Raw genomic sequence first — 22,398 nt, 5'->3', positions numbered from 1 at the left:
TAGCTGACATTTATCAAGCAATTATTACCACTTTGAGTGGTAAATGTAACACCAGACTGTATGTTCACAATAACACTGTTAGGTAGATATTTTTATTATCTGAATTTTGTAAATGGGAAACAATCTTAGGGAAGATATAGAATTTGCACAAGGGCACAGAGTATAGAAGCCAATAAGGATTTAAAACCTTCACTAAATAACTCCAGATGCTCAAACTATGCTATATGTCTCTAGGATCATATACAAAGTACATAAATAATAAAAGGATTACTGATTTTTGGCACAATTATTTTTTTGCCTTTCTTCCCCTTTTTTTCTGTTTGTTTGTTTTTTTTTAACTTTTTCTAGGGCCAATGTAGTTTCACAGAACCTCAATTTGGGGGAATCTTAGGCATGTAAAATTTGTTGGTACGTGGTCTGGGAAAAATGGATTCAGTCTTGAACCATCACAATCCTGTAAAATGAATAAGCAGGTGGGAGAGTGACTCAGGTCTCCCAGGAAGGCTGCAGGGCCCTCTCTGGGGTGGCCCAGTAATGTCCACAACCAGCCTGGAACCAAGGGCCACAGGCCAAAGGCTTGTGATGACTGGCCAATGGCACAAGTGGCCTGTAAGTATTATTGCTGGTGGTCAATGGCTTTAGATATTTATTTGCTTCAGAATGTGATTTGCCCCTGCTACTCAGAAGCAAAAAAAAACAAAACAAAACAACAACAAACCACAAAACTGGCTGAACAAAGAACAAACAATTGGAGTGGGACTTGAAATTTTATTCTAAATGTAGACTAAACACTGTGCAAATGAACAAAATACCCACCAACTCCCACAGTTGGCACTCAATAGCTACTTCTTGAATGAGTAAAGAAACATATAAGGGACTAATGAGCCTATTCAGTACCTACTCATGTTGTGAATAAAAATCTCTTTGGATAGGTCACACTCCAATTTAAAACACTGCCATTGTTTTGGCATATAAGTCAATTTGCTGAGCTCCCAAGCTCGATGTCTCAGCAAGAACACTTCCAGTCTATAAAGAGTTCATGATGAAACCTATTTTAGAAATATATTTAGCAAAGTAAATTGAAATCTAAATTAAACAATTCTGAATTCCACATCTATAAAATGCCAGGACTTCCGCTGGGGACTTTTGCATGTATTATGTTCCCTGATATAACAACTCCAAGAAGTAGATATTGGTCTCTCTTTCACAGACAATAAAACAGAAGCGGAGCCACTTAGTATTTTGTGCAAGGTCACACAGAAGAAGAAAACAACTCTCAGGCTTCAGGCTTCTGAAGAATTGTTGGTGAAACAAAAAGCAACTCAATAGAAAGTGAATGTTAAAAGGTTAACCATAATTTACTTCATTACTGGAGTTACCTACTGAGGATATTTTTTAAAAAGTTTTACTAGATTCTCTTCACTCAGAATATGTGTGCAAGGACACACTCATATCATTACATGAAAAGTTTTAAATTTTAACATCCACAGGAATGCCTTGATGTGAGAAAAGATGATAATATCTCTGGGCAATATGCTAATAGCTGACGGTTGATAAAAAAGGGGGGGAAAGTTAAGATTTATCATCTCATCTCATTTGTATGGCTGATTTGAGTTTTGGCGCCCAGCCTCTATAGAAGGACAATAAAGCACCTCTGCCATCTTCTAACGGTACTTCATGAAAGTCTAGGGTTGAGGGGATAAGGGAGACAAGAGCTTGCATACTAGTAACCTATGGGAAAAAAGCAAACACATGTTTGTTTGGTCCACAAAAGGCTCTATAGTATTTTTCATTAATTTTCAAAATCTATCAATTGGGAAGTCCATAGAAAATTCTATATCTTTCGTATCTCTTAGAAAACAGGAAGCTAAATAACACTGAGCCTGCCTTCCTAGTAGCTGCCCCTTTAACTCTGTTCTCCAGTTTCACACTTCCCTAGTGATGTTCCCTGTTGTCTAGGTAGGCATGTGAGGTAGCAATGTCTGCATCATGGCAGGTAGTGGTGTTCAAACTTTAGGGACCATCATTACCACCTGGAGGCAGGGACAAGGGTCAGGCAAGTGAAGTACTTGTATCATGGGCAATATTCAAGGAGGGGCCAAAGACCTTAGAAATCAAGATAAATAATATTTTAGTGCAATATTTTAAAAATTAAAACTTAATGTAAAATGCTCAAACTATCAAAATTTTAAACCAAGGCAGAATCTGACTCTGCAGTTTGCATGATCCTCACCCTAAACACGGCCCTGCATGGAAGGCTTTTTAAATCACAGATCTAGGACCCATCCTGAGAGTTTTTATTTTAGTAGGTCTGAGTTGTGGCTGAAAGATTTGCATTTCTAACAAGTTCCCTGGTGACACCGTCTCTGTTGGTCTGGGTCTTGCCCTGTGAGAAACACCACTCCAGCCATGTGAATTGTGAAGCACAGTTTTGTACATATTGCATTTTAGCATTATGCTTATCCTCCACTCATTGCATAGCAACACCACACCTGTGCATAGAGGAAAAAGTGAAAAATGTTAGCCCTTAATTCTGCCTATTCTACCCAGAGATTCAGTAGACAAAGAGAATTGAATATATTGCAATTATATATACTTCTTCACACTTGGATCTTAGACCCATAGGTATAAAATATCAAAATTTATCTCCAAGGCCTTTCAACAAAAAAGCAACACCATCTGGAAACTTAGACCATTACTTCCTACGTAAGCCAAAGGTAGTGCTTTTTCTTAGGAGTGTAATCTGTCCCTGACATAGTACGTGCATTCCTCTGTTACAGGCAATTTTAATACTTTTCTTACATTTTTTAGCAATTGTAGCCAATTCTGCTATCAGGTGCCTTCATTGACCATAATACCTGGGAACTTCCATACAAAACTGATAGAGGCAGCAAACAAGTATTATCGTAACCGAACGTAACTAGATACGTGTTAGGGCTGAAACTTGGTAGTTTTTTGTTTTGTTTCAATGTTTCTCACCATCTCTTATCACAAGTTTGTCATAGTCGCATGTTCTGTGAGCTTCGATGTCCAGGGAAAGGATGTTGAGTTCCACAGTAGAATCTGGAGCCTGAATAAGCCACATACAGTCCACGTTGTTGCTGTAGCTTTCGGGCCAGCCTGGGGAGAAGAGAAAGACGGGCGCATCTCCTGTCCTCAGGAAGCCACCGCAAGCACCTATTGACGGAAAAAACAACATCTATGAAATAACTCTGATGGGAGAAAATCTAGCACGTTTATTTTACAGTGGCGGCCCTGAACCGAGAGGAAACAACCAATTAAAACAGAGTTCTCAAAGAAATCTACAAATATTTTATTAAACCTGCTGACTCACACAGCTGCGATTTCCCTTAATTTGACTTTTGTGTAAGAAAAACACACTTGATTCGCTTTTTTTACCATAGTTTTGCCACATGGCCCATTTATTGATTAGTGTCTGTTATCTGTTGAGTACAAAGTTAGTCCATGTAGAAGACCCTATTATGATTCTCTTGTTACTATTCTTCATGTTTCCTCTGGACTTCAATCTTCACTTTTTCAGCATAAATATTCACCATGTAATTTATATCTGGGCAACCTTGAAATAATTTTCAATTTGGTGAAAAGTATAACAACAGCCTTTATTTCTCACTCAGTTTGTTTAAAATTAGTTTTATTGATCTCATAAAACTAACCCTTTTAAAATATACAATTCAGTGGGTTTTAGTATATTCACAAAGTTCTGTAACCCTCATTGACCATTTTAGAACATTTTCACCATTCCAAGACACTTTAAACCCATTACCACTGATAGCTTGCTTGTTTTCCACTCTACCAGTCCATGGGAACCACGAATCAACTTTCTGTCTCTGTCTATGGCTTTGCCTGTTCTTGACATTTCATATAAATATAATCATACAATATGTGATTAGCTTTTGCAGCTAGCTTCATTCACTTAGCATGTTTTAAGGCTCATCCGTATTGCAGCAGGCATCACATCAGTACTTCCTTCATTTCCCTTCATTCACTCATTTCTTTGTTTTAAGGCTAATAGTACTCCACTCTATGGATAGACCACATTAAATTTTATCAACTGTTTGACATTTGGGTTGTTTCTGCTTTTTCACTATTATGAAAAATGCTTCTATGGACATTCAATGTATAAATTTTTGCGTGGAATATGTTTTCAATGCCATTAGGTATTTGACTAGGAATTTAATTGCTGGATCATATGATAACCCAGTGTTTCAATTCTTGAGGAACTACTAAACTGTTTTCCAAAATGGTTACACCTTTTTATATTTTTACCAGCAATACACAGGGTTCCAATTTCTCCACATCCTTGCCAACACTTGTTACTGTTTGTCTTATTGATTATAATCATCCTAGTGAGTGCTAAATATATATTTTCCAGTATACCACTTTAATTCACTTGTTCTTTTTTTTTACTATATATATTTTTAAGTTATTTTCTCAGTGGTTGTTCTAGGGATTACAATCAGCCTTTTAATTTGCAAAAATGTAGTTTGGATTAATATTAATTTAGTAGTTTGAATAGTATACAAAACTTTGCTCTAATATAATTCCATTCCAACCCTCCCATCCTTTGATGCTATTATTGTCATAAAGATTAGATATTTAAACATTACAACCCCATCAACATAGTTTTATAGTCATTTCTTGATGTAGTTGTCTTTATATCAGAAAGCAGAAGAAAAGATCTACAAACAAAAATACACTTACATTGTCTTCATATTTACTTATGCCCTTCTCTTACTGTTTAGTAGTACTGAAAACATGCTATGGTACTTTCATTTCAGCCTGAAGGCCTCCCACTAGAATTTCTTGTACAGTTGATCTGCTAGCAATAAAATCTCTGAACTTTCATTTATCTGGGAGTGTTTTAATTTCTACTTAGTTTGGAGGATACATTTGCTAGATATAGATTTTTAATCAACGATCTTTTTATTTCAGCACTTTGAATATGTCATTCCACTGCTTTCTGGCCTTCATGGTCTCTGATGAGAAGGGAGGTATTAATCTCATTGAGGACTCCTTTTACATGATAGGTCACTTTCTCTTGGTCCTTTGAAGATGACCCCTTTTTCTCAGATTTGATATTTTGTGATGTGTCTAGGTGTGGGTTTCAGTGAGTTTATCCTATTTGGAATTTACTGAACTTCTTGGATGTGTAGATTAATATTTTTTGTCAAATTTGGGAAGTATTCAGATACTATTTCTTCAAATATTCTTTGTTCTCCTTTCCCTCCTCTTCTGGGACTCTCATTGTACATATGTTAGTATAACTGATAATTTCTGAGGCTCTGAACAAATTTTTTCAGTCTTTTCTTTCTTTCTCACAGACAGGCTAATCTCAATTGACCTATCTTCAAGTTCACTGATTCTTTCTTCTGCCTGCTCAAATCTGTCCTCAAGCCTCTCCAGGGATTTTTCATTTCAATTATGATACATTTCAACTCCAGAATTTCTAGTAGGCTGAGTTTTTTTTTTTTTTCTTTTAATAATTTCTATCACTTTTTTGATATTTTCTCCTTGGTGATACATTATTCCCATATTTTCCTTTAGTTCTTTAGACATGGTTCCTTTTAACTATTTAACATATTTATGATAGCTAATTCAAAGTCTGTGTGTGTTGGGATATGCCTATAAGGCTCTAGCTGGCAGTTTACAACTCTGCCTTAGACTTTGCTTCCTGCTTACACAGATCCTCAAGATCATATAGAGGTAAGAGATTAGGGCCTTCTTGTGTCTTTTCTTGGACATGTGCACAGCCCTGCACATATGTGTGGCTTTCTGGATTCCCAGATAGATGTCAGAGTTTTCCAAAGCTCCCTATGGATATCTCACTCCCCACATTTTTCTTTTTACAGTTTTATTCAGTCTCTTGTTAGCTGCAGCTGGTATCACTGCCACATGCAATTGTGACATTAAATAATTGCCACTGATTGTTTTCCATAAACACACTGGGGATAGAGCTATTGGCACTGAGCAACCTCTGAGGCAGGTCAAATGAAGACAAGTCCTGAGAATGGAGCTCTCCTAGGAAGTTGCCAGATAGGTCAAACAATGGCAATTCCTTAGGAATAGGATGTTTCGGTAGCTCCAGACCTGTTCTACCCCTTTCAATACTTGTTAGGCTGCTAGTTTTCACAGCTACCAAAGTTGTGAGGATACTGAAAGGCAACTACAAAACTGAGACAAGGGGAGAGATGGAAATAGGGAGAATTATGATGCCAGAAAGTTGACTGTTTCACTGAGATTCAGCCATCATCCCTGAATAAACACTCTAGATTATAGCAAGCTTTGATTAATTTCCAGAGTTCTCAAAAGTTGATTTTGACAATGTTCTCATTGTTTTTACACAGGAATGGATTTTCAGAGATCCTTATTCCACCATTCCAGAGGTTTATGACTTTTATATCAGTACATGTTTGAATCTTACTAGGACCACCAGAAAGTGAGTGTAAACTTTTATAGGACTAGGTCTTAATTCCTTTATCCTATTACCACACAGGCTACAGAAGTAAAGAAAAAAGAGACAAATGAAAGCAATTTTCAAGTGAAAGATATGAATGTTACTCAGAGTCTTCAAATGTTAAGATTTTCCTCTATGTGAAATATTTCTTATCTTGAATTTATGAAAGGCAGTTGTCACACTAAATAAAATACTCATTTTTTCCTCATTTCCAAACACATGGTGAAATTACATTTCCTGGTACTTTTATGGTTGAATGAGATCATTTGACCAGTTTGAGCCAATGACTTATGAGCAAAATGACTTGTGTCCCTTTTAAGATGAGCACTTCTACACTGAGATATCCCAGGGCTCTCTGTCCTCCTGCCATGATCACAGTCAATGCCCTAGACAATGTCAGGTCCAGCAGCCTGGGCTATGGAGTGATACTGATGACAAGGCACCTAGTTAATCTAAAAGGAATGTGTAGCGCAAACCAGAAAGAAACTATTATTTTTCAGCAACTCAGAGTTTGGAACTGTTTGTTACTGCAGCATAACTAAATATGTCCTGACTGATATGCTGACTAATGTTTTCCTACTTGACATGTTTAATTTCCTTCAGATGATTCTAGCCCACATTAAGCTCAACTTCCTTTGCTTGCTTTTCTTCTGCCTGTACCACCTGCTTTGGCATTAAATAATTTAATTGCTATATTGTTATTTAAGTGACCTATGAATGCTTTGCTTTTCCCAATTATTTTTAAGCTCCTGGGGAGCTGAGATCATATCTTTGTTTCTTAGTCACCTTGATATATCTATAACAAATCCTCAATAAATGTTTATTGAATTAAACTAAATATATGTATGTGTAAGAAATGCTGAGGGTACAATGTTCAATATATTAATACATTCTAAAATGTTAAGCTTTTTTTTTTAGTTTTAATAAATCTTTCAGAATGTTCTAGATACCTAGTAAATCATAAAATTATCTTACCTTCTCACTTTCCTTTTCCCTTGTTCTTGATTGAGGAATATAAGATTTATGATATTGCATTTGCTTATCCACTTAAACCATATAATTACAGAGCAGAAGCACCAGAAGAGAATTTGTCATTTTTTGAGTACTAAATTATATTTGTTTATATAATATTTTGCACGAGTAAGTGATTCCTTTTCTAACTTGAGATTTGTGGATACAAAAAAAGCTTAACTCAAGTTTACTTATGAGAGCTTTCTGGAATTAAATGGATAGCTCTAAATTACATTTGACAATCTTGTTGATGATTCTTTGCTCTTAGATAAGTAGATTAATATTTTAGGAAACAAATTCATATTCAATGCTATGGAAGCATCTTGTAAGGGAGGTGAAAATAACATCTCAGAAGAGAATACTCCAGGGCCATTAAATAAAAACAAGTATGAATTATACCTTTACCAGTTTTCTTTGCCAATACAAATTCCCAAGAAGCTAGAAACAAATAGATTCTAATCTTTTAGGATCTGCGTAGTCTTAGAACAAGTTCAAAGTTTGAATATTCTTCAATGAGAACCTATGATAATGTGTCTCAGTTGGGTATAGCTGACCCTGGAACAATGAGGGGCTTAGGGGTGCCATCTCCCAGCACAGTCAAAAATCCATGTAACTTTTTTTTTAAGTAGGCTACATGCTCAATGTGGACTTGAGCTCATGACCCTGAGATTGAGTCATGTGCTCTACCAACTGAGCCAGTCAGGTGCCTCAAAAATCCATGTAACCTTGACTCCCCAAGAACTTAATTACTAATAGACTACTGTTGACCAGAAGTCTTATTGATGACATAGTCAATTAACACATATTTTGTATGTTATGTGTATTATATGCTGTATTCTTACAATAAAGTAAGCTAGAGAAAAGAAAATGCTAAGAAAATCACAAGGAAGAGAAAACATATTTACAGCACTGTACTGTGTTTACTGAAAAAAATTCTCATATAAGTGGATTTTTTAAAATCCCATGCAGTTTTAAACTTGTGTTGTTCAAAGGTCAACTGTATACCAAGGACTGATAATATCCTCCAAGAAATGTCTGTCAAACTTCTATGCCAACCCATAAAAGCCATTCAAAATTGTTTAAACAAATTATTAAGGAAAAATCAGTCTCCCCCAACTCTGCTTAATGAGGGAATTAAGGAGGTCTTAAACACAGTGAAATAAAAGTTTAACAATTAGGCTAATTTTACCATGAAACATGAAGGCTTGCAACCAACTAAGGAGAAAGTGAAGCATTTCTGAAGGTACATTTAAAATTAAATTTAGAGGAAACATAGGTACTTCTGTCTACTAGTTGATCCATAATGTTGTATGTGTGTATTTTATGTGTGGGAGCACATATAGTATTTACAAATCAAATTTTCAGAGATCTCTAAAGGGGTCTCTAGAAATTATAAGTAGGGGCACCTGGGTGGCTCAGTCAGTTAAGTGTCTAACTCTTGATTTCTGTTCAGGTCACGATCTCACGGTCATGAGATCGAGCCCTGCATTGGGCTCCATGCTGAGTGTGGACCCTGTTTCAGATTCTCTCTCTCTCTGCCCCTCCACCCTCCTTGTGTGCCCTCTCTCTCTAAAAAGAAGGAAGGAAGGAAGGAAGGAAGGAAGGAAGGAAGGAAGGAAGGAAGGAAGAAAGGAAGGAAGGAAAGAAAAGTTATAAGTAGAATGCCTCATGGATATCAAACCCCTAAATAAAATAAAAAATATAATGGGAAACGAGCATTTTTAAAAAGCACATGTACAGTTTTTACAAAATGCAGTATGTATGAAATTAAAAGAACACCTGTACGTATGGAGGAAGGGCTTTAGGGCTGTACTTATTCTTCTTAGTCATTCACGTGTTTGGCTTCTGTTATGGTAAGACCCTTAGAAAGACTAGCCCACACATATCAGCCCCTAAACTGAATTTCATTTATCACCAAACATACCTGTAGCAATAGTAGGTAAAGGTCCAACAGAGACATTCACTGCAAACCACTCCAGAAGGAATCCTTTCCCTGTGATTGAAGAGTCAGAAGAAAACTGAAATGTCAAAGAATTTCTAGAGGAGCTAAAAGTTGCGGTCTGGGTACCACAGTAAGTTCCAATCAGGCGGGAATGAACACCAAGGCCATCATAAATCTGCATGTAAAAAAAAAGAAAGAAAGAAAAAGAAAAACTGGTAATAAAGCACTGAATTTAGGCAATTACCTCTATTTTTCTTCATAAAAAAGAAAACCAAAGGTTGCCTTATGTTATTATAATTTCATCATTATGGGAAAAAATAAGTAAACATTATATATCAGTCCAAATACAAAGCACCATTAAATATAAAATATGATTGCAAAAAATGTAAGGTGTTTTAAAATAACTTTATCTTTGCTGCAGACTTGTGTTAATACACAAGCGCTATGTGATACAGCTCATTATTTGATTTACAGTAAAATTTGGGGGTGGAAAAGTAGGAATCAAGATGGTTGTACAACCATAGACATTACTGAATGCTTTGGGGCCTCAAAGAAAGGAATTAGAAAGAAAGGGAGAAAACAAGAAGAAAGAGGAAAGGTTTAATGAAAGTGGACAGGTAACTGAAAGCAGAATTAATGACAACAAAAGAATCACAACTTGCAAGTGATCACCACACATTCAAAGCACTCAATACATTTTTTCATTTGGTTTGAAATATTAAATTACCTATTTAGAGACACATTTTGATCATCACAAATAGAGCATGGAGCACATTTTTTTTTTAAAAGATTTTATTTATTTATTTGACAGAGATAGAGACAGCCAGCGAGAGAGGGAGCACAAGCAGGGGGAGTGGGAGAGGAAGAAGCAGGCTCATAGTGGAGGAGCCTGATGTGGGGCTCGATCCCGGAACGCCGGGATCACGCCCTGAGCCGAAGGCAGACGCTTAACCGATGTGCCACCCAGGCGCCCCTGGAGCACATTTTTTTTCAGCACATGTGGATGAATGCTATCCAACCACATTTCCTCTTTTCCTTCATCTTCTAAATAATTTGGAACAAGTTCATTATAATTGTTATAAATTTCTCTACTGAAGCTACTATATAAGCTAAGTTTTTCAGACTATGTAAATAATGATTTCCACACATAATGAGCATCTATTAGGTACTGAATTCTATGTGAGGCACTGTAGACCCAAGATGAATCCGATGGAATGGAATTCTGGTCTTTGAGAATCTGATAGAATAGTTAAACTCATAGAAGGAAAAAGTAGAATGATGGTTGCAGAGGATGGGAAGAGAGGGAAATAGGGAGATTTTGGTCAAAGGTTACAAATTTTTAGTTACGCAAGATGAATAATTTTGGAGATCTAATGTGCAGCAATGTGACTACAGCTAATACTGTAATAGGTAATACTGTGTGTATTTTATACTTGAAACTTGCTAAGAGGGTAAATCTTAAATATTCTCACCATGCACAAAAAAAATCCAAATGATAACCATGCAAGGTGGTAGATATATTAATTAGCTTGACTGTAGTGATTATTCACAATATATACATATATTTAAACATCAAGTTGTACATCTTATATATATATACACAATATTTATTTGTCAGATATACCTGAATAAAGCTGAGAAAAAAAAAAAAAGAATGTGGTAGTGTTTCTGAAATTGATGCAACAACCAATGTCTGAATGGCAATAACCACCACAATTATTTATTTATTTTTAAAATGATCCTTCAAACTTTTAACAAACTTTTAACATAAGAATACACAAGAAAATGGGATATAAGGTATAATAAATACTTAAGGTATAACACATGCATAGACAAAGCCCAATAGGTAAATTACAATGATGCTAAAGCAAACTTTGATACAGAATCCAAAGATAAAAAATATAATACCAGAATTACCTTTTCATCAGTAACCTAGAAGGGGTAATCATGATTTAGGGAAGACCATTTCATGTGATTTGCAAATGCTTCAATAGACAGTAACTTGGGTTTATTTTTGCAAATAGAAATTCACCAAAATTTATAAATATTGATTGTACTTAGAAACTTACCCTTAATTTGTCATAGTAGCAGCTAAGTGCTGCTTCAATGTCCATCTCCAAGATTCTACCATGGATAACTTGAGATGCATTCACATTTACTACCCATTGGTAATTAGAGTTGTGGGGGTAACGTCCAGGCCATAAGGGAGAGGCAACTTTCCCATGAGTTCCCACAATATTATCATTGCCAAATACTACGAGGGAAAACAGAGTAGTAAATCAGATGTACTTAGAACAGCTCTTTAATAAAATGAAAGAAACAAAGGGCAAGGGGTATTGAAAAGGATGGACTTTTAATTGACTGTGATTTCTATTCTGAACACTGAAGGAAATATTGCTTCCCTTTTGGTTTCTGTACTATCTATTAATTCCTTGGAGAACAGTGATTTTGTGAATGGAATTCCATCTCCTAAGAAGGTTGCATGGTGTGAAAAGAGGAGATAACTTCCCATGTGAAAAGGGGTTCCCAGCCCCCAGGAGACTTGAGGACATGCAATGGGGTATTACCAGGCTCCTTCTGTAATTTTTGTTTACCTATTTTACTTTGTGTTACAAAAGAATGGGGCATGTTTTTAAAAAATTGATAAGGGAAATTGACATATTGGAACCACATGAAGAATAGCTAATTATGAAAAAGTCACGTTAGAAAATAAAAATATTTAACATTTTATTCTACTAGAAGAAAACCTTGTTATATCTAAGCAGTTAATTCGATCCTAAAATAATACTAAATGTTTTGAATTTGACGAATATAGAGTTGATAAGAGCAAATGAAATACAGTTGATATCAATATACTAAACCTGAGCTATAATGCATTAGAAGGCTCTAAAAAATATCATACAAAAAGTTTAATATAACATTAGGTAGAAACTAAAGCTTAAAGAGAATACTAGAGCCATTGAGAATGCTCTCCCCTACTCTTAGAGGCCATTCATATGTAATTTAGTTTTTATAATAAATTTCAAAATTAAGAAATTCCACAAATATAATAAATCTAGGAGAACAGAGTTCAGGAATAGTTTTAACTTTGTGTGTTACTAAGAAATTTGTTATTGTTTCTAGTTCATAGGATGTTTTCTGGAAGACATTCAAGAAAAAAGAAGCAACTTACTTTTAGTAAATGTGGCTTGGAAGCCTGTGCCACTGCCTGAGCCATCTGAGACAAATCTGATCCACAGGATATGCCCAACAATGGATGAATAATTGAGGGGGAGGACATTTCCACAGTATCGTCCCACCAAGTGACCGGTGGCGTTTCCTTCGCGGACCTCCACAAAATCTCTACTACAGTCCTGAGAATCCTCCAACTGGAAAGTGCTAATTTGGGGGGGCGGAGGAGGGGGAGAGTTTAGGAAGATTAAATTGGTAGAATAAGCTTTGGCATTATCCTGAAACATCTGCTGGGTTAAACTGTTCTTTATAAAACTTTCTTTAACTTTAACTACAATAACTGAGTGAATTCAAAAAATTTCTTTCAGTCAAATTGTTGAAATCCTTATTCAAGAGCTACAAAGACAATTAATACGCTGACTTTGAGGAGTTTTCTTTCTAGGGGGAAAGATCGGGCATTCTAGAATACAGGAAAAAAAATATATCTTATAAGGCAGAATATCTTAAGTGCCCTCAGACCTGAAAGTGTTAGAAGATTTGGAGGCAGAGGTATCATATCTGATTGTGAGGCTCAGTACCAGCTTAATGGAGAGATTTATGAGATGGAAATGTAAACTGCAGCTGTATTCAAGGTACAGAAATGGTGAGCAGAGAATGCATGTTGATAAAATATTGATTGTACTTAGAAACTTACCCTTAATTTGTCATAGTAGCAGCTAAGTTATCTCTGTTACTATATTTAGTGGGCATATTTAGAAATCAGTGTGAGATCCAGTTTGGTTAGAACATTGAGTACTTTTAGGAAAACATTAGAAGACCTAGCCGAAGCAGTATGATGGGCTAATTTTGCCAGAGTTTAAGTGCCAGTCAAAGGTATCTATACTTAATTTCTGAAAAGACAGAATAAATATAGGATTTGTAAATATAAAGGCTACTGTTCAGAAATGTGGCCTATTCAACTTGTATTATATTCTGTTGTTATGAGACATGGGGGACTAAAGGATAGGAAATAATATCTATTTCATGATTGTCACTAGTAACATATAGAGTCTGGAACATGTAGGTGCTAAATGAATGCTTTCAGAACTTGGCCTTAATGTTTTATAAACTTGGATATATAAATATACAGTCAGTACAACCCAATCCACACTGCCAAGACAATTCAATGGGGAAAAGAAAGTCATTCTAACAGGTGGTGCTTCAGTAACTGAATATCCTTATGGAGGAAAAAAAACAAAAAAACAAAACCCTCAACCTTTGCCTCTCTCCATACACAGAAATAATTTAACATTCCTTATAGATGTAAACATAAGAGCTAGAAACATAAAGCTCCTAGAAGAAAACAGAGAATGTCTTTAAAACCTTGGGGAAGGCAAATATTTCTTAGATTGAATGCAAAAGGCATTAACCATAAGATTTAAAAAATTAACAAATTCGAGTTCATCAAAAATTAAAATTTCTCCTCGTTAAAGATGTGACTAAGAAAACGAATAGGCAAGTTACAGACTGTGCGGGGGGGGGGGGGAAGAGATAATTACAAAGCATATATCTAACAAGGGACTCGTATCTGGAATATAAAAGGAATTCCTACAAATAAACTATGAAAAAAACAAATAACCAAGTTAATAATGACAAAAGATTTGAACAGACTCTTAAAAGAAGTTGAGTGGGTAGCCAATGAGAATGTCCAAAGTACTCTGTCATGAGTCATCAGAACAATGGAAATTAAATACCACTGTAAGTTATCATTTCATACCCATCAGAATGGCTAAAATAAAAAAGACTGACAAGATCAAATGTTGGCAAGCGTACACAGCAACTAGAAGTCTCATATATTTCTGGGGGGCAATGTATACTGATGGGACCATTTTGAATAATTATTTGGCAGTTGCTTATGAAATGAAATACACATCCCATTAATGGTCCAGAAGTTCCTCTCCAAGGTAATTACCCAAGGGAAATAAAGAAAAGGATAGTAGTGATGGTTGCACAGAATTGTAAATGTATGTAATGCCACTGAATTGTATACATAAAAATAGGTAAAACACTATTTTTTTATATTATATATCTTTTACCATATTAAAAAGACACTTGAATTTTAAGTGGTAAAATTAGATCACCACAGATCTGCTTGAGAAAATTACCCTGCAGTAACATATAATGGCAATATAATATAACAATATAATAACTGGGGACAGCAGGAAAATATATTTTTGTTTTTAGGTATACTGAATCTAACAAAACGGTGTATTACCAAAGTAGAACTATTTGTTGGAGCTAATTTGTAGTTTGGACTTCAAAAGAGGCTCGGGGGCTGTACTTGGAAATCACCTACGTGTATATGATAAGAGCTGAAAGCACGGCGAGACTGGGGTTTAGAAATGAACATGTGGGAGGTAATTAATAGAGAGAAAGAGAAGAGATGACAGCAGAAGCTTAGGGGAACACCTGCATTTTGAGTATATTAAGAGGAAGAGGAAACAGAAACACAGGAGTAAGTGTGAAAAAGAGGATAAAAACAAGTTCAACGTCATGTCATAAAAGTCAAGAGAGAAAATGAAAGAGAGGGTGAAACTGAGTGATGATGAGTATCAAATAATGCACAGATCTGAGACTAAGAACAGGCTATAGGATTTGGTTGCTAAAAATAAATTAGTAACTTTTAAAGGAGCAGTTTCTGAGAGTCCCCTATAGAATTATTTTTCAAATATACTAAGGACTAAAACAGATGATTTTTGTGGTTTCCCATGAGATGGTGAATTACAATTATAGCAACAACAAAACAATAACAAACTTTCTATAACACCCAGTAATTTGAATTTACAAGTTCTCTACAATTATTCTTTTCAAGTTCCCATTAACATGTATTAAAATGTATCGATTTTGTTGGCCACAAATTAAGTCTCAGAAAATATTAAAACTATTAAAAAAACATGTTCTATGACCACTATAGAGTAAAATGAGAATATAGTAACAGAGATAACAAAAGGTCCCATAATTTGGAAACAAAATGTCTTTCCATATAAACCATGTGTTAAGTAAAAAGTTGTAATGGAAATTAGACTATATTTAGGACTGAATGAGAGTGAAAACATTGTGTATTAAAATTTATAAAGTGCAAAGTAATATTTAGAGGGAAATTAATTGCTTTAAGTGCCTATAAAAGAACAAATATTAAGAAAAATGAGTTAGGTGCCTAATCCTAAAAGTTAGAAAAACAAAGCAGGAAAAAAACGTAAAGGATGTAAAGAAACAACAAGACAACATCTGAAGTCAGTGAAATAGAAATGTAGGAAGTACGAGAAAAGATAAAAATATCAAAAGCTATTACTTTGACAAGACTAATAAAGTATAAACTGCTGATAAAACTGATCAGTAATAAAAGAAAGCTTAAATGAGCAATATAACTAATAAGAAAAGGACTTAATTTCAAATACATTTAAACCTTTTTAATTTTAATGATATCCATTAAAAACCTTATGCCAATAAATTTGAACTCTAAGCTTTCTATAAAATATAACTAGTTGGAGAAAAAATGAAAAAACTAAAAAAGTCCATTAAATCAAACAGAAATCAATATTTAAAGTTGTGCACAGATAACACAAAACCAAAATATGAGCCCAGAAAATTTCATAGGGGAACTCTACCAAAGCTTCAATAAATCAATGGCCCAACCTCAATCTTATGCAAACCACAAAAAAGATTAGAAAAGAGGGTGAGACTCCAGCCTTTTGAGGTTAGTATAATCTTGAGAGCAGAGCCAATCAAGGGAAGTCAAAGAAAGAAAAGCCTAGGTCAACCTAACAATATAGATGAGAAATCCAAAATAAAATATAAGCAAAATGGATCCATCAATTTGTAAAATATATAAATCTAATCAAATTGTACCAACGAAGGTTTAAGAATAGAAGATCAATAAGAAAATTCAACACACATACACATGAACATGCACGTGTACCCACAACTAACAGACAAAAATAGATGCAAAATATACTGGGAGAATCAAGACAATTGCAGAAAAAGCCTTTGATAAAACTCAACACCTGCTCATCATAAATTCTATTAGAAAATTAGGAATAGAAGGAAACTTTCTTAATGGGATAAGAAATGCCTACCAAACACTTACAGCAAGTATACTTAGAGGTAAAAATTTTAAAGCATTTCCTTCGAATCAGAAACAATACAGGGAGACTGCTCTCATCACTTTGTTCCACATTACGCTGAAGGGTTTTCCAGGGAAACAGACAAGAAAAAGAGGGAAAGGTTGTAAGGACTGGAAAAGAAGAGCTGTCAATTAATATTCAGGAAGGTTCATTCATTGATAAATATTTAATGTGTCAGGTTCTCTTCTAGGCACTAAAAATACAGCAGTAGAAAAGAGAAAAATATCTTTGTCATTCAAAAGTATACAATGGTTGCTGGGTAAGATACACAAAAATCAATAGAGTTTCCTTATATCTGCAAACAAAAGTTTAGAACTTAGAACTGCAACTTAGTCAACATTAACTCAACAAACAATTTTTACTGTCTTCTATATTGTCTCACACTGTCATGGGGTTTGGGGGTAGGACAATGAAGAACATAGAGAATATTCCTCCCTTTCAGGGTCTTCTATTTAAGAAGGAAAGATAGATAGTAAATAAGTAGACACATAATGAGGTACTCATCAGAGGAAAAAATAATTTAAGAGGGTGTTATCTTTGGTAAGGAGCCCAGGTTATATCTGTAAGTTTTAAATGGATGCCATTTTCAACAGCAACAACCAAAAAACGGTGTCTAACTATAAGACCTCTATTTAAAAAATGTGAAAGTTTACTATATGGAAAACCCAAAAGAATCCACTCCCAAACTATTAGAAGTTATAGAGCAATTCAGTAATGTGGCGGGATACAAAATCAATGCTCAGAAATCAGTTGCATTTCTATACACGAACAATGAGACTGAAGAAAGAAATTAGGGAATCCATTCCATTTACAATAGCACCAAAAACCATATGTTACCTTAGAATTAACTTAACCAGAGACGTAAAGGATCTATATTCTAGAAACTATAGACATTGAGGAAGACACAAAAAGATGGAAAAATATTCCATGCTCATGGATCAGAAGAATTAACATAGTTAAAATGTCCATGCTACTCAGAGCAATCTACACTTTCAATGCTATCCCGATCAAAATACCAATGACATTTTTCAAGGAACTGGAACAAATAGTCCTTAAATTTGTGTGGAACCAGAAAAGGCCCCGAATCGCCAAGGAACTGTTGAAAAGGAAAAACAAAGCTTCACATCACAATGCCGGATTTCGAGCTATACTACAAAGCTGTGATCACAAAGACAGCATGGTACTGGCACAAAAACAGACACATAGACAAATGGAACAGAGTAGAGAACCCAGAAATAGACCCTCGGCTGTTTGGGCAACTAATTTTTGACAAAGCAGGAAAAAACATCCAGTGGAAAAAACACAGTCTCTTCAATAAATGGTGCTGGGAAAATTGGACAGCTACATGCAAAAGAATGAAGCTTGACCACTCTCTCACATCATACACAAAGATAAACTCCAAATGGATGAAAGACCTCGATGTGAGACAAGAATCCATCAAAATCCTAGAGAAGAACATAGGCAGCAACCTCTACGACATCGGCCAAAGTAACCTTTTTCATGACAAAGGCAAGAGAAACAAAAAATAAAATGAACTTGTGGGACTTCATCAAGATAAAAAGCTTCTGCACAGCCAAGGAAACAGTCAAAAACACTAAGAGGCAGCCCACGGAATGGGAGAATATATTTGCAAATGACACTACAGATAAAAGACTGGTATCCAAGATCTACAAAGAACTTCTCAAACTCAATACGTGAGAAACAAATAAACAAATCATAAAATGGGCAGAAGATATGAACAGACACTTTTCCAATGAAGACATACAAATGGCTAACAGACACATGAAAAAATGTTCAAAATCATTAGTCATCAGGGAAATTCAAATCAAAACCACACTAAGATACCACCTTACACCAGTTAGAATGGCAAAAATTGACAAGGCAAGAAACAACAATTGCTGGAGAGGATGTGGAGAAAGGGGATACCTCCTACATTGTTGGTGGGAATGCAAGTTGGTACAGCCACTCTGGAAAACAGTGTGGAGGTCCCTTAAAAAGTTAAAAATTGAGCTACCCTATGACCCAGCCATTGCACTACTGGGTATTTACCCCAAAGATACAGACATAGTGAAGAGAAGGGCCATATGCACCCCAATGTTCATAACAGCATTGTCCACAATCGCTAAATCGTGGAAGGAACCGAGATGCCCTTCAACAGATGACTGGATTAAGAAGTTGTGGTCCATATATACAAAGGAATATTGCTCAGCTATCAGAAAGAACGAGTTCTCAACATTTGCTGCAACATGGATGGCACTGGAGGAGATAATGCTAAGTGAAAGCAGAGAAAGACAATTATCATATGATTTCTCTCATCTATGGAACATAAGAACTAGGAAGATCGGTAGGGGAAGAAAGGGATAAAGAAAGGGGGGGGTAATCAGAAGAGGGAATGAAGCATGAGAGACTATGGACTCTGAGAAACAAACTGAGGGCTTCAGAGGGGAGGGGCGTGAGGGAATGGGATGGGCTGGTGATGGGTAGTAAGGAGGGCACATATTGTATGGTGCACTGGCTGTTATATGCAACTAATGAATCATCGAACTTTACATCAGAAACCAGGGATGTACTGTGTGGTGACTAACATAATGTAATAAAAAAACATTTAAAAAATGTGAAAGTTTAACAAAACACATAAAAGAAGAACAAAATAAATGCACAGATATTCCAAACTCAAGAATATGAAGAGTCAATAAAGATCCTTCTAAAAATTAATGTATAAATTCAATGTAATTCCTGTCCAATCAGTAAGCATGATTCCATTTACATAAAGCATAAACTGGAAAGCAATACTAGGTAGTGTGTATGGAGACACAGATATAGATATATATACTACACATATTCTACATATATAATATAGTATACATTATAAAGTTATAAAAACATGGATGGAAGTGATATACATGCAATTCAAGATACAGGTTGACTCTGTGATGAACAAATAAGGGGGACTTTTGCTGCCCTGTAACATTTTATTAATTTTAAAGTTAACTTTTAAAGAAAAAAGTAATGTAATGGTTAAAAAAAAAAGTAGAGAAAGTGTATGCAAACTATTCTTTTTTTAGAAGTAACCGGAGGGAGTTTTTGCTGAGAAGAAGCAAGACAAGACAAAAAGAAGAAAGAATGACCTAGAAAGACTGTAGAGAAGAAACTGTCAGGGGGGAAAATGTCTCGAGAATAGAAAACTTACTTTTCTATTGTGTGTATCTTTCAGTCAATGTTCAACATTGTGTGTTGCAAGATATCACATGATAGTAAGTAGAGTGCTCTCCTGGGGCTCTATCTCAGCTAAAGGATGAGGATGACAGACCACCAGCCTGGAGGTTCTGAGCTCCTCAAGCCCCTCTATGGGATGAATGTTATCAGGCACACCTCCAAGCATTCACTGCCAATCGAAAGGCTAGAACAAACAAGTCAGATCTGCGCTACCATTGCTTCTCAAGCCAGATACTAGCATTGGTCAGTCTCTAGCCAGACAAATAGTGAGTCTGTGGCTCTCATAATCCCAACAAGGTGAGTTATTACAATATAGATTGTCTGTATCAATATTCTAGACACAGCTTTAGCAGCAAGCTATGATCAGTAACTGAGTAGCAGAAGAAATCAGGAAAAATCCACATCAAGCTAAGCAGACCATACGTTTGTCCTTACCCCCATTGTCTTCCTTGACAATTTACTCTTTTGTAATACCAAGTTTCTATCGACAGTCATTTCTGGCAAGCGACTGTTCTGAATCTGTCTTTAGGATGATGAATTAGCACTTAAATTCAGGCTCGGTTTTATTACCCATAACATTTTCAATAAGGAATTATGCTGAAATTGCTTTTTTTGGTTTGTTTTTGCTTCTCAGAAAGTAGGAAAGGAAGAGAGATCATTTGCCTCCACAGGTGATCTACATGAAATCAGATCTGAACTTTCTACTCAAAGTACAATATGTGGTCCAGCAACATCAACACCACCTGAGAGTTTGTTTAAAGGAAGAATCAGGACCCAACAACCAACTAAATCGGAATGTAGGTTTTAGCAAGATCCCACGTGATCCGTATATACACTTAAGTTTGGTCCAATGGTGCAGAAGATTACTAAGTGAAAGTCTCTTCTGTTTGAGTACCGCACTGGTATAATTCAGTGCCAAATCACAGAAAGGACATCTTATTAAAAACGAGAGTAGGATGATGCTTATAAGAATCAAATTAAACTTTTTAAAAAGTTTATTGTTTTCTTGGAAGTCTTTGTTTTAGGCCAGTACATTTTATAAGCAAATCTACCCTCTTTCCAAAGACTTTGGCTGAGATCTGTTAGTAAAAATATGATGTGGAACAAAAATAGTACAATCACTGTTTCTCATTATCTCATTTTGATCCTTGAATCAAGATCAATCACTTTTCGAAAAGCACTCTGCAAGCATAAAATATATTTTCTGTTAATCCATTTAAATATCTATGTTACAAAAAAAACCCTCCTTTTTAGATTCTATTTCTCCCCCCTCCTTTTTGTTACAGATTCAACCATAATTTCTCCAGTTTTTCTCCTTATTCAATTTCACCACAGTGTCCACAATCCAAACCCTGTGGTTTTGAACTTGACGTATTCCATATGCTTCTCATACAACCCAGGGGAATGTTTCCAAGCACCCATCTGGATACAGTTTAGACCAGGGCAGAAATAACTCACAGGCCTTGCCATAAAGCCCTTCTCATTATCCTCTACAAAAAGAGGAACATCTTGCATTCTACAAAATTTGTTTTAAAAATGAAACTCAAGCAAGTAACAGAAAATAATTAAAATTAACTTCTTATGAACAAGCAAGGAAAAAGCTGAGTCATTAAGATTTGTATATATGATAATTAGGATTTAGTCTCCATTAAGCAGTAAAATGAATGAAATGAGCTTTTGTGCTTATTTCCTATCTTCTAGACAGAGCTCAGCATCATCCATTTGGATTTAACCGTGAACTGCCACACAAGGTATTTTAGAAATGGCACAGTGAGATAATTTCACATTCACTGACCATCTGGTATGCATCACCCTTGTGCTATACATTTTACATTTAATATCCTAAACTCTAATGGTGGCCTTATATGTATATGATTATCCTGTATAGATGGAATGAATCTCTTTAGGTTTTAAATAAATAGCTTCTTGGCATTAATTTATTAGTAACTCATCAAGAAATGGGATGTCTGTCTTAAACATTCCCTGCACCTGGCCCGGTTCCTGTCCCCACTGAACGTCAGATTAGTCAACAGTGTGAATGTGGTGGAGAGTAAAAGGAAAAAGACCAGGAAAGAAGCCTTGTTATTTGGCAATTATGAGGCCTAGTAAGCCACGTGAAGGACTTTGGACTCTATCATAAGAACAATAATCCTGTTTTATTCATCATTATATAGAGAGCCTCTGGCCTGGGAGTCACATGTGCTGACTATGTGAGCACACAGTAGGGGCTTAAAAATACTTGTTGGATAAAGGAAGACATATATCAGGTAAAACTTATATACATAGATTTCTTCCCCTATAGAACTTTGAGCTTTTAGTAAAGACAAAGGCAAACAGAAACTTCTTTTCCATGTGGCAGCTTAACCTCGCTTTGCCTCTCAGGCACTCAGAGGGTGTCTTTGTGTTAACACAATGCCACT

At 35.5% G+C, this 22,398-nt stretch overlaps 1 protein-coding gene across 1 annotated transcript in view; it reads right to left on the bottom strand.

Annotated features, from left to right (window-relative positions):
• Positions 1 to 22,398, bottom strand: part of CUBN (cubilin) — a 257,006-nt gene that overhangs the window by 90,314 nt on the left and 144,294 nt on the right. The window contains exons 37-40 of the mRNA XM_045787715.2: positions 12,601 to 12,806; positions 11,498 to 11,682; positions 9,411 to 9,603; positions 2,980 to 3,177 (exon numbers count right to left, since the gene is read on the bottom strand). Of these exons, the coding sequence (XP_045643671.2) occupies positions 2,980 to 3,177; positions 9,411 to 9,603; positions 11,498 to 11,682; positions 12,601 to 12,806 (782 nt within the window). The remainder of the gene's footprint in view (positions 1 to 2,979; positions 3,178 to 9,410; positions 9,604 to 11,497; positions 11,683 to 12,600; positions 12,807 to 22,398) is intronic.

This window comes from Ursus americanus, chromosome 31 (assembly GCF_024610735.1).
Source record: "Ursus americanus isolate L20-20 chromosome 31, mUrsAme1.1.p, whole genome shotgun sequence".
NCBI classification, from domain to species: Eukaryota; Metazoa; Chordata; class Mammalia; order Carnivora; family Ursidae; genus Ursus; species Ursus americanus.
Note: the sequence above shows the minus strand (reverse complement) of the source record. Positions and strands in the feature narration are given on the sequence as shown.